The 15,806-nt window shown below is 35.2% G+C and overlaps 2 protein-coding genes across 3 annotated transcripts; both read left to right on the plus strand.

Annotated features, from left to right (window-relative positions):
• Positions 1–4,019: 4,019 nt before the first annotated feature.
• Positions 4,020–5,076, plus strand: LOC137814744 (pectinesterase inhibitor 6-like). The gene has a single exon (XM_068617632.1). It carries the CDS (start codon positions 4,239–4,241, stop codon positions 4,830–4,832), a length of 594 nt encoding a protein of 197 aa, XP_068473733.1. The 5' UTR covers positions 4,020–4,238; the 3' UTR covers positions 4,833–5,076.
• Positions 5,077–9,284: 4,208 nt separating this feature from the next.
• On the plus strand, positions 9,285–15,800 carry LOC137814745 (UDP-glucuronic acid decarboxylase 2-like). Of its 2 annotated transcripts, none has more exons than XM_068617633.1 (7): positions 9,285–10,208; positions 10,459–10,606; positions 12,105–12,184; positions 12,309–12,392; positions 12,506–12,580; positions 14,629–14,721; positions 15,011–15,800. In XM_068617633.1, the coding sequence occupies exons 1-7, from the start codon at positions 9,615–9,617 to the stop codon at positions 15,221–15,223; spliced, it is 1,287 nt and encodes a 428-aa protein (XP_068473734.1). In that variant the 5' UTR covers positions 9,285–9,614; the 3' UTR covers positions 15,224–15,800. The 2 variants fall into 2 exon arrangements, with proteins under 2 accessions (XP_068473734.1, XP_068473735.1); XM_068617634.1 differs by having other exon boundaries at positions 9,428–10,213; positions 10,464–10,606.
• The last annotated feature ends 6 nt before the right edge of the window (positions 15,801–15,806 follow it).

Genomic DNA, 15,806 nt, shown 5'->3' on the forward strand with positions numbered 1-15,806 from the left:
TCCTCATCCTCAAACTTCACATCTAAATTCAACAGGTCTGCTACTAATTGATTAAACATAGTGATGTGTGCATTCATAGTAGTACCTTGTTGGTAGTCAAATCGGAACAATCTTTTCTTCATCAGGAGCTTGTTCTGACCACTCTTCTTCAGAAACTTGTCCTCCAATGCCTTCCACAGTTTGTGTGCAGAAGTCTCGTTTTTTACAGCGTACTTCTGCTCTCTGGACAGGCAGGATCGAATAGTTCCGCATGCCAACCGGTTGATGATGCTCCAATCTTTCTCCTCTACCTCTTTTGGTTTCTCTCCTTCAATAGCAATATCAAGACCCTGCTGAAAAAGAGAGTCCAAGACCTCTCCTTGCCACATGCCAAAATGTCCAGTGCCATCAAATATTTCCACCGCCAATTTCAAGGTGGACACCGGGAACCTCGACCATGATGAAGAGGAGCCCGACACTCTGGATACATCCTTGGCTTCTTCTTCTTGATTTGCCATTACAAACTCAAAATATAATATTCAATATTACAAATAATTTCAAACAACCCAAGACGAACCTTCGGCTCTTGATACCACTTGTTGGGAAAAACGGGTAATTTTCCCACTAAAACAAAACCCTAACAGAGCTACCCGACAAATAATATTGAATAAATAAAGCGGAATAATAAAAGAGATAAAGAGGAAAAAACACACCCGAAAATTGTTAACGGAGTTCGGCCCGTTTAGCCTAATCTCCGAGCACAGCAAAAACAACTCACTTTTATTATTATGAGAGAAGATATTACAAATTGGGATCTATAACAGTGAAGGAGAAGAGTTTAATTTATAACCCTCAAACCTCATTCCCAAACAATGAACCCACCGATGTGGGACTTGGGATTAAGCCAAAATCAACACTTATTAGGGTTGACAACATATTTACAATTTACACACAAAGAATTGCTTGAAATTTTTGGTTCTTCCACATGGTAGAGTCTGTTTTCCCCACGTCTTAATACTTTGGTTGGTTGTGCTGACGGAAAGAACAGTGTTTAAAACCTATGAGTAAAAGTGGTTCTTCCATACATGGTAAATGATTACGCTGTTGTAGCTGACCTATTTATTAAAACTGGTGTGTTTGATTGAGTTGTGGGAGTTAGATATGGAGTTTGGCACCCTAACCATGCAATGTAGTCATTATACATGCACACACCACACGTAATGGAGTTATATGTGGTAGTCATCATACTGTTAGAAGCCTTTTTGACCTTCTGCATTGGATATATGAGTTTCCCATCATTTTTGTTCAACATACATAAATGAATCTTCAACACCTTGTTTTTTCTACACAACTATTCATTATACAAAACACAATCACTTTATCATATTTGCCATTGAATTACACCAATATAAAAATAGTATTCAATTGTATATTTGCATTAATAGTACTATATTTATTACATAACATTTTAAATAACATAATTTGTCAAAATTTATAATAAAGCATGATTTAATTTGAATTAAGGAAAAATTACATTTACTTTACATCCCTATTATATTCCATGAAATTAATTTTTTCATTAGTTTTTTTCCAAATTTCGTTGAATTGTTAGGGTCAATTATCACATTCGAAATATTGTTTGCTTTTGAATTTCAGAATTTCGTCACGATTTTGTCCTTAAAATTCATCTCATGAATTAAAGAAGGAAGATGTATATAAACTGACATTGATCTCAATTCTTAAGTGATTGAATCACACTAAACAATTTTAAAATGAAAATTTATATTTTTGGAGTCATCTTTAAACAAACATTATTTTTACTATTTTTTTTAATAAAATGGCATTTCTATATCTTATATTTTTAATAAATTCACACTCAGTTTTATTATTTTTTGTAGAAATGTTTTTAAATTATTTAATTTTTAAGTTATATTTTAAAGCTTTAATTCTGAATTTTCATAATTTTTATATTAATTTTTAGTTACTATGATCTTTTTTTAAAAAAAATGAGTGTTACTTGTTATTAATAGTGTAAGGAAGGTAAATATTAATTATTAAAATATAAAAACCTAAATTTATATTTTAAATTGTAAATATTTATTTTAAAATTAGAAGAAATCTTAAGATCGTCTAGCATATAACCTCTCAAGAATTCCATTTAACATATAACCAACCTATTTACCCACAATTTAAAGACAATGGCATGCTCGCGGTAATAATTTTAACAATATTAAACATAATATATATGGTTCAATTTGAATTTAAAAGTAATAACTTATAATAGAAACAATTTGTAAAAGATTAAGTAACGATATATGATGGATGATATCAAAATGTGAATTTGAGAGAATGGGCAAAGAGAAAGTGTCATTTAAAATAAATAAAAATAAATATATATATATATATATATATATATATATATATATATATATATTTAAAATACAGAAGTAGATAAAAAATAGTTTGATATAATCATTAAAATTATTTGATGTTTATTTTTCAACATGAAAAATTTATGAAAAGGAAAAGGATAAAGCTATAGATAATATTTGTCTGATTTTATGGATCTTAAAAAGTTATTTTTAAGTTAAAAATAAAAATGTTAAATTAAATTTATTTGATTTTTTTTAATAGATTTTTAGTGAAATAATTTTGAATGGTTAATGTAGGTAGATGTACATCTAAATCATTCTTATTTAAAAGTATATAAAAATGTGTAGCATGGCAAAGAGAAATCAATTACGGAATGTCCCTATGATCCAAATACCTAATAATGGAATCTAGATTTTGGTTTTTTAGTTAGAAACTTGAACAATTTCTTCCAATTTTTCAATTTGTTAAAAAAACGCAAGAACCACAAATACCTCACGTGTCAATCCCAACAAAAGGCATTTACTAATTGACGCCCGGTTCGGTTCACCCACCCTTTCCTCTTTCATTGTCATTCAAGTCTTTGGCCATTGATCTTGAAGTAGTAATTAGACATTAATTACATCTAATCCAATGACAATAAAGAAATAAATTTCAATGAAATTTTTAATAATCTTTTTTAAAAGAATTAATCTGAGGTATTCATAAATCAAAATTAGATAAACTTTATAAAAAAAATATACAAATGAATATATATAAGTTAATTTTAGTTTATAATTTATGTAAAAATTAATTTTAATTTTTCTTCCACTATTCTATATAGGTGGATGCCAACATCACCCTTATAAACCAATTTTGTAAAATTAAATTAGATTTAAGATCAATTCTTAATATAATATCATAGTCATATAAAGTATACACTACAAGAAAATCATGAAATAAAAACTAATTTTTAGAGACCAAACTAATTAGTTGCAATAGTAACTAAATTAAAGATCATTTTAGAAACTAAATAAAAAATTAGTTTCTAATAGAAACTAAATACCAATTTATAAACTATTTAACAATAATAGAAACTAATTTAGAAACCAACTTTTTATTTAGTTTCTAAAATGATCTCTAATTTAATTACTATTGCAACTAATTATTTTGATCTCTAAAAATTAGTTTCTATTTCATGATTTTCTTATAGTGATATTTGAACGATGATGTTTTTAGGTCACCCGCTATTAGATCAATCATAAATACAAGTTTAACAACGTGAAAAAATGTGTGTTACAGGTCTGATATCAACTAAAAATAAAAATATTTTATAGTATAATATTAATAGGTATAAATCTTTCAGTTTTATAAAGTAAAATTAAGTCTAAAAAAATATTATAGAAAACCTCTTTAAATAAATGATAAAACACATTTTTCTTGTGGTAAGAGCCGGTGAAAACAAAAGTTACATAGGATTACAAGATGTGTCCAAGTTTTCGTTAAGTTTTTTATTTCCCTTTCAGTTTTTGATGATTGTAAGATAGATCAACCCAGAAACGATAAGCCTTCCAGAATATAATAATAAAAAAACTGGGTTATGCTCATCACAAATGCAAAACTCACTTTCTGTTCACATGTTCCTAACTTTTCCCATATATATTTCATTTCACCACCCATATCCCTTTTCTTAATTGCAGTCACTAGCCCCATGCCTATGCAACAGTTCCCTACAGAAAAAAGTCCATAAAGTGAAACATCCATGCTGCTTTTAAACACTCCACCTTCAAAGCTAAATCTCACACTTCTCTGAATTCTCGACAACCTTCTGTTCTTAGTACTCAACTATCATCACCGCACTTACCTTTTATTCTTGTCCTTCAACTTCTTCAATTAATTGGCCTTCCAAAATGATTATTGTAGCACATCCTATGTTTCTGCTTCTATTGTTTCTTTCACTCCTATCAAGCACTGGCCAAATGGTATCTGCAAAAGGGAAGGACAATGTTAGAGAGGCTTGCAGTGTGACAAGGTACCAAAGCCTTTGCGTTCACTCTCTATCACATTTCTCCAACACTGCCGGAAGAAGCCCTAGCAAGTGGGCACGTGCTGGAGTCTCAGTGTCCATTGGGGAGGTTAAGAATGTTAAAGCGTATATTGCAGAATTGAAGAGGCATGGACACATGAAGGGAAGAAACAAAATTGCCCTTTCAGATTGTGCTGAATCTTTTGCCTATGCCCTTGACGAGCTTCACAGATCACTTGGTGTACTTCGGAGGCTAAGCAAAACCACGTTTAGCACCCAAATGGGAGACCTCAACACGTGGATCAGTGCAGCACTCACCGATGAAGAAACTTGTCTGGAAGGGTTTGAAGGAGAAAATGAGAAGCATGTTAAAGTGCTGCAAAACCGGGTTCAGAATGTGTCTTACATCACCAGCAACGCTCTAGCCCTTGTCAACAAACTTGCCACCACAGGTCTGGGAAGAATCAACGATCCATAGAATTGAAGTTGTGAAATGGTTAACAGTGTATCTATGTATTATACTAAGGTCATATAAATAAACTGTCAACTATAGATAATATTTTATATATAAATATATAAAATTGGTTCTGTCTAAAATATATGTTTTTTTTTGTTTTTAATTGTAAAAGTCTCCATATATATATATGAGACTTCTTAATGTTTTGTAGATGAGAATGTGATATGAAGAGAAATAATGAGTGTTAGTGTTTAGTATTTGAAAATTTTGTCTTGAAAATCATGTGTTCATCCTTAAACACACTACTTCGGGAGGCATGAGATTAATTTCATTGACGAATTTGGCTTTTAAAAGGCGGATAGAAGGTGAATTCCAGCAACTACGATGGTGATTCAGATTACAGATAGAGTAATTTGAAATAGTTTACACAATGTGGTTGGAGTCTATGGATTAATAGAGTAATGTGTACATGTATCGAAAGTGTAAAGAATATTTAATTACTATTCGTCGTGTATAATAAATTTATTGATATTAATAATAACTATTTTAAAAAATATAGTGTCATGATCTCTAATTGATTTAGAATATATATTTTTTTATATTTACAATGAATTAAATTTACTCCTCTTTTTATATCACAAAGGCATGAGGTTTTTTTTATCACAAACTCATTTTTGTTATATTCAGAATTTATTTTGTAAAATACAATTTAATTTTACCATTCCATAGCATCGTTGAAATAAATGTGTTTTGATTTAATTATTAAATTATAATATATCAAAATAATTATTAAATTAAGTAAATCTATTTAATGCTAATTGATCTTTCACTTTATATAATGTTAATTCATCTTTCACTTCATACACGAGTTGAGATACTAAAATTAGGGGTGGTCATGGATTGCTAGAACAAATCCAAATTCATCCAAACAAATGGATTGAATTTAAAATCCATATCCCTTTTAACTAAATCAAATTTATTTGGATTTTTTAAAAATCCATTTAAAGTGGATTCAATCTAGATTAAATCCACTTTCTTAATTAGATTAAATCCATTTTGTCAAATACATTAAATTCATTTTGATATGTACACAAACTATTTTGGCTCAGGACCAGAGAATTCGACATCAGTCCAGGCCCGTACGACTCAACATCGATACAGGCCCGTACGGATTAACATTGACCCGGGCCCGTACGACTCGACATTGGCCTCGGTCCGTACGACTCGACATAGGCTCCGGCCCGTACGACTCGACATCGACCCGGGCCCGTACGACTCGACATCAGCCCACGTCCGTACGACTTGACATCGGCCCATACCCATACAACTCGACATCGATCTAGGCCCGTACTACTCGACATCGGTCTGGGCCCGTACGACTCGACATCGGCTCAGGCCCGTACAACTCGACCGGCTCAGGCCCGTACGACTCGACATTGGCCCGGGCCCCTACGACTCGACATTGGCCTGGGCCCCTACGACTCGACATTGGCCCGGGCCCCTACGACTAGACATCGGCTCGGGCCCGTACGACTCGACATAGGTCCGGGCCCGTACGACACCACATCGACTCGACATAGGTCCGGGCCCGTACGACACCACATCGACCCGAGCCCGTACGACTCGACATCGGCCCGGGCCCGTACGACTCGACATCGGCCGGGGCCCGTACGACTCGACAACGGCCCGGGCCCGTACAACTCGACGTCGGCGCGAGCCCGTACGACTCGACGTCGGCGCGAGCCCGTACGACTCGACGTCGGCGCGAGCCCGTACGACTCGACGTCGGCGCGAGCCCGTACGACTCGACGTCGGCGCGAGCCCGTACGACTCGACGTCGGCGCGAGCCCGTACGACTCGACATCAGCCCGGCCCGTACGACTCGATATCGGCTCAGGCCCGTATGACTCGACATCGGCCCGGGCCTGTACGAATCGACATCGGAACGGGCCCGTACAACTCGACATCAGTTTAGGCCCGTACGACTCGACATCGGCTCAGGCCCGTACAACTCGACCGGCTTAGGCCCATACGACTCGACATTGGCCCGGGCCCCTACGACTCGACATCGGCTCGGGCCCGTACGACTCGACATAGGTCCGGGCCCGTACGACACCACATCGACCCGAGCCCGTATGACTCGACATCGGATCGGCCCTGTACGACTCGACATCGGCCGGGGCCTGTACGACTCGACATTGGCCCGGGCCCGTACGACTCGACAACGGCCCGGGCCCGTACGACTCGACGTCGACGCAAGCCCGTACGACTCGACATCGGCCCGGCCCGTACGACTCGATATCGGCTCAGGCCCGTATGACTCGACATCGGCCCGGGCCTGTACGAATCGACATCGGAACGGGCCCGTACGACTCGACATCAGTTTAGGCCCGTACGACTCGACATCAGCCCGAGACTGTACGACTCGATATCGGCCTGAGCCCATACGACTCGACATCGGCCCGGGCCCGTACGACTCAACATCGGTCCGGGCCCGTACGACTCAACATGGTCTGAGCCCATACGACTCGACATTGTCTGGGCCCGTACGACTCGACGTTGGCCCGGGCCCGTACGACTCGACATCGGCACGGGCCCGTACGACTCAACATCGGTCTGGGCCCGTACGACTTGACATGTTTCGGACCCGTATGAATCGACATCGGCACGGGCCCGTACGACTCGACATCGGAACGGGCCCGTACAACTCGACATCGGCCCGGGCCCGTTCAACTTGACCTCGACTCAAACTCGTACGACTCGACATCGTCCCGGGCTTGTACGACTCGACATCAGTCTGAGCCCGTACGACTTGACATCGGCCCGGGCCCGCTCAGCTCAACATCAGTATGGGTTCGTGACAACGGCCCGAGCCCACTGAACTCGACAACGGCCCAACCCCGCTCGACTCGACATCAACCTGGGCCCACTCAGCTCAATATCGGCCTTGCCCCGCTTAGCTCGAAATCGGCCTCGGCCCGAACGACTTGACATCGGTTCGGGCCTGCTCTGCTCGACATCAGCTCGAATTGTTGGCTCAACTTGGATCGTGTCAAGTCAAAACTCAACCAAAAATGCAATTTGGATAATCCAAAAATGTATCCAATCCATATCTAATCCATATCCAATTAAATGGATTGGATTTAAAATCCAAAAGTATGGATTTGGATTTAAGATTAATCCATTTAAATGGATTAAAACTAATATGGATTTGGATCATTATGGATTGAATTTTGTAATTTGGATTTTTTCCCACCCTTAACTAAAATAATAACATCTTATTAAATTAGAAGAATAAGTTTATAGTTTTGTGGTGTTTTAATTAATGATAATTGTGTTTTTATTCGGAAGGGCATAAAACCTAAAAAAATCATATTAATATTATTATAATTATTATTAATAATAATATTATTTTAGTTATTCTTAATATATTTAATAATATTATTATTAATGTTATTATTATTAATATTATTATTATTATTGTAATAATTATTAATTTTATTAATATGAACGTGAAAATTGAAAGAAAAAATACACATAAAGTTTTAGGGGAATAAAAATTTAGTATAATCACAAATTTTGTAACTGATTTTCTGTGACTGATTTTGTTACCAATTTGATGATTGATTTTGTGACTAATTTAATTATCAATTTGGTGATTGATTTTTTTTGAGTGATTTTGTGCGACTAAAAATATAGTTACTATTTTGACCGTTAAATTATAAAATTAACTTTTAGTCACTAATTTGATTACTAATCACTAAGTTAGTTATTAGCCGTGACTATTTTTTTTTTCACTATTATGATTACATTTTCACTCACTAATTACATACCATTGTAGTTGAAAAAAATATAGGATTGATAAAAATAGGAAGGTACAAATAACTAACAAATGAAATAAAAATACATATATTTAATTTTAAAAAATAAGAAAAAGATAAAAGGAAAGAATTGTATAGAAAACAAGATAAAAGCAATTAATAAATCTTTTAGTTTTTGTGTTTTTTCATTTTTCATGTTATTTTTAAGGATGTGGTTGGGTAACGTCTAATTATTGATCCAACTTCAATTCATCGTTTTTCTTCAATTACATTTAATTGTATTGAATATGTAAGGACTCTCCATTCAAAATGTTAAAATATATGCTTTGTTTAACATAGGGTCATTTTGCGGAGATTTAATCTATATTAGATATCAAACATTCACTAATTATGCTATTTTATTCCTCTGAAATAGTACTTAATCTGCATCAATTTCAGTTCGGTTTTTTATTTTAAAACATTTCATCGTATTAATATATATATATATATATATATATATATATATATATATATATATATATTACATACTATACACGGTGTCTTCCGTCACATAAGACGTTTGCATATATTATATAGTTTCAAAAGTCTCCAATAATATATTTTTAACAGAATTATGATTATTCTTAACAATAAAGTCACATATCATTAGATTGTATTAAGTATTGAGTGAAAGAGTTTATAATGTTGAAGTCAAATTTAATTACTGAGAGTGAGATTTGAAAGCATTGTTTGTTAGAATTAGAAATTGAAAAAGTGTATTTGACGCAGTGTACTTGCATTTTACAGAATAGATGGAGGTTGAGATACGTGAGAGCATAGAAACTGCATAGCTTTATAAACTATCAACTCTGGATCTGAAAAGGTGACACAGCCAGCACTACCACTTTCACTCCCCGCCTTCTCCGCATTCATTCTCGTCTCTTCACATCAAATTCACGACCACGCATTCAGACCACAAACGTTGTGAATTGAAGCAGCGAAAATGGCTTCGGGCTTGGTTTTCCGAGGGCACGAGGCACAACCTGTGAACGACGCCGATTTCCCCAAGCCGCAAAAGCCATGGTTTTTCCTCCGCTACATCCTCCGCGAGCAGCGGCTCCATTTCCTCTTCCTCGGCGTTCTCCTCGCCTCCGTCTTCTTCTTCTTCCTCCTCCCCTCCTCCTCTTCTCCTCCCGTCCGGGCCCACGACCCATTCCCCGCTTCTTTCTTGGCCCGCGACGACTTAACGCTCTGGCCCACCACCAACACCCGAAGCTATGACGTGGCGGTGCATTCCGTGGGGAAGATCCCCCTAGGGATTAAACGGAAGGGGCTCCGGGTTGTGGTGACGGGCGGGGCCGGGTTCGTCGGGTCACACTTAGTGGATCGGTTGATTAGCCGGGGAGACAGCGTGATTGTGGTGGACAATTTCTTCACAGGGAGGAAAGAAAACGTGATGCACCATTTTGGGAATCCGAATTTCGAACTTCTCCGACACGACGTCGTCGAGCCTCTCCTCTTGGAAGTCGACCAGATCTACCATCTTGCTTGCCCTGCCTCCCCTGTCCATTACAAGTTCAATCCCGTCAAGACTATCATATCCTTTCATTTCCTTCTCTTTTACTCGCTTAATTGCATTCTGTTACTCTTAATTACTGCTTGATTTCTTCTCCCGTGAATCTTCAACGTTTTATCTCTACCAATCTGATTTTGATTCAGATTCGGATTCTGGTTGTGATTTAGTTAAGTAAAGTCTACTGAAACAGAATATTTAAATGATGTGATTTGGGTGCAAGTTGAATTTGGATTTGGAAAATGGAATCCTTAATTGGGGTAGTGTTGTTCACAAGACCAACGTGGTGGGCACGTTGAACATGTTGGGGCTGGCTAAAAGAATTGGCGCCAGGTTCTTGTTAACCAGTACCAGCGAGGTTTATGGAGATCCTCTGCAGCACCCTCAGAAGGAGACTTATTGGGGCAACGTCAATCCCATTGGTCAGTTTTCTCTCTCTCTCTCTCTTTTTTTTTTTTATATTTGGAACGTACGTGTTAGCGTGTGCGACTCACATGCTCTGCACCACGACTCAAAGTAGTATTTTTCTTGTGTATATTAGAGTGATTGAGTGTGACGTGGCAACCATTCGTTGTGACAGCACAGCGTTGTCTGTGTGTGTTTCCTTTATACATTTTCTAGGGGGGTGGAGAAACAGTGAGTCAAAATCAAAACCCAAGGTTGTTGGCCTCGTAGACACGTGGGACATCTTAAGAGGACCACGTTTTCCACACTCTGTCAAAAATATCATGGGATGTCCATGATTCCGGGGTTCAGATGTTGCTTTTTTTTAATCATTATTGGGTTTTTTTTTTTTTTATTAAAATGGAGTCCATTTAAAAAAAATTTATAAATTTAGGCAAGTCGTGTCAATTCGGCACGACTTCATATGTAGAAGTCGTCTCAATTAGGCACGACTTCTGCCATGTCATACTAAAGTCGTGTCAACTTGACACAATTTCTGTCCTGTCATACTGAAGTCGTGTCAACTTGGCACGACTTCTGTCATGTCATAATTTTTTAATTTTTTTTAATTTTATTATTTATATATTGGGTAGTAAGTTATGTAATATTAAAAGTTAATTTGATACATAATTTTCTAAGAGTGTTAGTTTTAAGGAACAAAAAATTGGATAATTGTGTATGGATCATGTTTGAATTGAATGAATAGATAAATAATTTACTTCTAGTTCAACTTTATAGTTTTATTTTATATCTGGTAATGAATCTTTACTAATTTGTTTAGTTCTAATTAATCTCTTCTCATCATTACGTGTTCTATAAAATCATTCCTTCTCAAGCTATTTATTTTGCAAATTCACAACAATAATTCTCTATTTATTTTCCAAATACAATAAATTTTCATTTATGTATTTATTTCCAAATTCAATAACAATTTTTTTCATTTTTTAATTAATCAAGTTATTGTATTACATTACCGTCAAATATGATCCATACACAATTATCAAATTAATTTTTAACATTACATAACTTACTAAAAAAATAAAAAATTATGACGTGACAGAAGTCGTGTCAAGTTGGCACGACTGCACGACTTCAGTATGACAGGACAGAAGTGTGGCACGACTTTAGTATGACATGGCAGAAATCGTGCTTAATTGGGATGACTTCTGCATATGAAGTCGTGCCAAATTGGCACGACTTACTTAAATTTGTAATCTTTTTAAAACGGACCCCATTTTAGTCAAAACCAAAAAAATAACCCTTAATGGTCAAAAAAATCTCAGATCTTCATCGGTCTCTCTGATGATCTAAATCATTACATGTTTAACATAATTTAAATTTAATTTTTTTAATATTAAGACGATATAAAACAAGAATTCAAACATTATGAAGCTGTTTAAATATTGAAACAGATCCCCCTACTTTTAATTGGATTAGTTATTACCTTTCTGACATGGTTGTACATGTTTGTGTTAGGTGTTCGAAGCTGCTACGACGAGGGAAAGCGTACGGCCGAAACGTTAGCCATGGATTACCACAGAGGAGCCGGTGTCGAGGTCATTTTCATTCAACCTACCCATCGACCTCTTAATTGTTTCCATATTTCAATTTAATTAATTATTATCTAGGTGCTAGTTTTTGTTTAGGGTTTAGAATTTCATTGTTCTAATTTTTTTTCAGGTGAGAATAGCTAGGATTTTCAACACCTACGGGCCTCGAATGTGCTTAGACGATGGTCGCGTTGTTAGTAACTTCGTTGCTCAGGTAAGGCAATTGGTTGGAAGTTTTGATGCATTAGATAATGTAGTTGGTGCTGGTGAAAGAAATGCATCGTGACTTTGTTAGTAAAATAATGGTAATTGGTGGCGTTAATGCAGGCACTAAGGAAAGAGGCTTTGACCGTTTATGGGGATGGGAAGCAAACTAGAAGTTTCCAATACGTTTCTGATTTGGTAAGTCATATATAAATGCTTCTTTTTCTCTCTCATCCTAATCATGTTAATAACTTACATCCTAATCAAATATAAAGTTTAGTTTCACACACGCTGTTCCTTTCGGATGGCTTAATTTGGAAGTAACTTGACTTCCAACTTCACGTGAACTTTCCCCTCTGCATTCTGCATAAACAATTCTTGGCATTATGCAATGAATCATCTCTTTCGGGATCTATTCACACCTGAATTGGAATTGTGGTTGAGATTCATAATTTCAAAACTAGTTTATAGTAACGATGTCAGTGATAACAACGGTTCATGGTAATTCTGGCTGTGACATCAGTAGTGTGTGGTCCAATTGTCTAAGTTAGTTCTACCACAACTCTCTTGAATTTAATTTTGAAATTGCCATTTTAATTTTAAAAATACTTCTAAATCTTATAGTTAAGGTTATTACATAATTGCTCCTGGGACAATAAAGTCTCCACTCTTCAAATAGTGGAGAAAAGGAAGTGGCAACCTCGTTGTATGATTGTTGATTAGTGATTCTTTCATTTCAAATAATAAAATATCATCATAAATTAATTTCTAGATTTCTAGATCGTACTACCGAGATTACTCGTGATTGTTGAGAGTATAAATTAGTTAAGAATATTTGTTTAATATTTTTTTTTCAATTAGCTCCTAGAAAATTTTAATTTTTTATAATATTTTACATATCAAGATAAAAATATATTTATTTATTATTTAAATTTAAAAAATTAAGATTGAGATAATATAAATATTCTATATATAAAACACATAAGATTTGTCTACAATTACTTTGAGAGAAGTGATACATGTCTTCCAAGCACAAAAATAACAAATTAATGAAAAAGGATAGGTTGATTACTGGTATTTTAATTCATACTAGTGAACGTGTTTTGGAAATCAAAAGCTACAAAAAGAACCAAATACAACCAAAATAAAAACACACGGGTTTTTCCATTTTTCCCCTATTGCAAAAGAAATATCTGGAACACAACATGTGATGGTGAAGACTAGATATAAAATGTTACAAATGTGCTAAATTAGGACATCTAGAAAAAAAAAATGCAAATCCCAACATCTACAAAAAGTTGTCAATATTGTTGATGATGAATTAGAAGAGGAACTACATCTTGCAACATCACATATTACAATTAACTAATCTACAAAAAGGTTGATTTATAGATACATATTTATTTATGATCGAAATTTTTTAAAGAACTCAACAAATATGATATTTCTAAAGTAAGAATATGAAATGGAGAACAACTTTTGGAGAAAGGTTATAAATTGTCCTTAGTGTGATTAAAGAGGCAAATCTATAAATATTCAAGTTCGTGTGAAAGATAAAAGTATTGGTTTGGATATGATGAAAAAAATTTGATTAAAAATGAATATATAAAAAAAATGAGCACAATCAAAAGAAGATTAATTTCTCTCAAAAGAAGTTTGATATCCAAAAGGAAAAAAAAGTAGATGATCTACGTTCTACCACTCATCAAAGGTCCAATATCACTGTCATAGAATGTATAATAAAGACAAAGAAGATGATGTTCATAAAAAACTACAATAAAAATGTCAAATTGAATGTGATTCCATGAAAGAAAAAGATAGATAAAGATTATGAAGAGAGAGAGAGAGAAAAAAAAATAGTGGAAATCAAACATTAAACGGAACCAAATTTAAAATTTGAAAATGAAATAAACATATATTAAGTCAATGAGAAATGTTGAAAATATTAATATAATATATTTTTTATTTAAATTAGTTTTTAGGAAATTCTTTAGTTTTTTTTATAATATCTTTTACATAAAGTTAAAATTTTATTTATTTATTATTTAAATTTAAGAAATTAAGATTGAAATAGTTTAAATATTTAATATTTTGTTTATATATAAAGTGCATGCTAAAATAAAATAACAAATTACTTCGCATAATATATTTTCAAAATATATCTTAAAACCCCCAAAATCCCAACAAATTGGACTCTTAGTGCTTTAATTTTGTTCGACTAATGTGGGGTGTTTATGATGTCGCAGGTGGAGGGGCTGATGCGCCTTATGGAAGGAGAACACGTGGGACCTTTCAATCTTGGAAATCCTGGTGAATTCACCATGCTTGAACTTGCCAAGGTAAATGAAACAAAGCTTACTTGTAGGAAAACGTTTAGGCGTCATTCTTAGCAAGGAACACCACTTTATTCTGCTATTCATGTCTCCTTTTCTTATGATCTTAACAAGTAAAACCAGGATTAGATGTCTCAACTAACCCACCCACATGAAAGAAAGATATGATTTTGACAATTTCACAGTAAAAACATCAGTTTATAAACTTATTTCTATTTCCTGTTATAATCTAGTTAAGGATTATCAAGTTATCATCATGAATGATATGATTGTATATTTGGTCATGGTGATGCAGGTGGTACAAGAAACCATAGATCCAGAGGCTAAGATAGAGTACAGGCCAAACACAGAGGATGACCCACACAAGAGAAAGCCTGATATTACTAGGGCCAAGGAACTACTAGGCTGGGAACCCAAGGTGGACCTACGCAAGGGACTCCCTCTAATGGTTTCTGACTTCAGACAACGCATTTTTGGGGACCAAAAGGAAGGAGCAACCTCTACCTAATTCTTGATTGGAAAATGGAAATTGAGATTTTTTCTGCCAGATACCTCAGACTAAGTGCGAAAGGGGATTGTAGTTTACATTTTTCATAGCATTAACCAGAAAACAGTTAGTGAGGTTTCCGATCTCTTCATGATCCATTAGTCACAGTAGCTTATCAGCCATACATAATTTTCCCTTTTGTCCTTTATCCTCTACCATTTTTCCTAGTATGCAGCATTGATGTCCTAATTGTATTTCTAAAGTTGCGACCCTTGTTCCCCCGTTGTTCGATGAATCACAGGATGTAATACGCAATCGGATACATTCGGTACTGAAGAAACAGGAGAAAGTTTATGGACGAGTAATAATTATGAAGTGGAAATTATGTCTGACAATCTACATTTCGGGCACGGAATTGCATTTTCATTGAACCTCTTGAAGATGTGCCGCATATTTAACAGACACCAGAATTGTCTTTTCTAACTCTCCTGCGTTCAAATCTTTGTTATTACATTATAAGGACCTGAACATTGGTTATGTTAGTGTTATACTATTATTAGCCTGGTGATAATATCATAACTTGGACTATGTTTTTTTTATGAAG

This window comes from Phaseolus vulgaris, chromosome 1, assembly GCF_000499845.2.
Source record: "Phaseolus vulgaris cultivar G19833 chromosome 1, P. vulgaris v2.0, whole genome shotgun sequence".
NCBI lineage: Eukaryota > Viridiplantae > Streptophyta > Magnoliopsida > Fabales > Fabaceae > Phaseolus > Phaseolus vulgaris.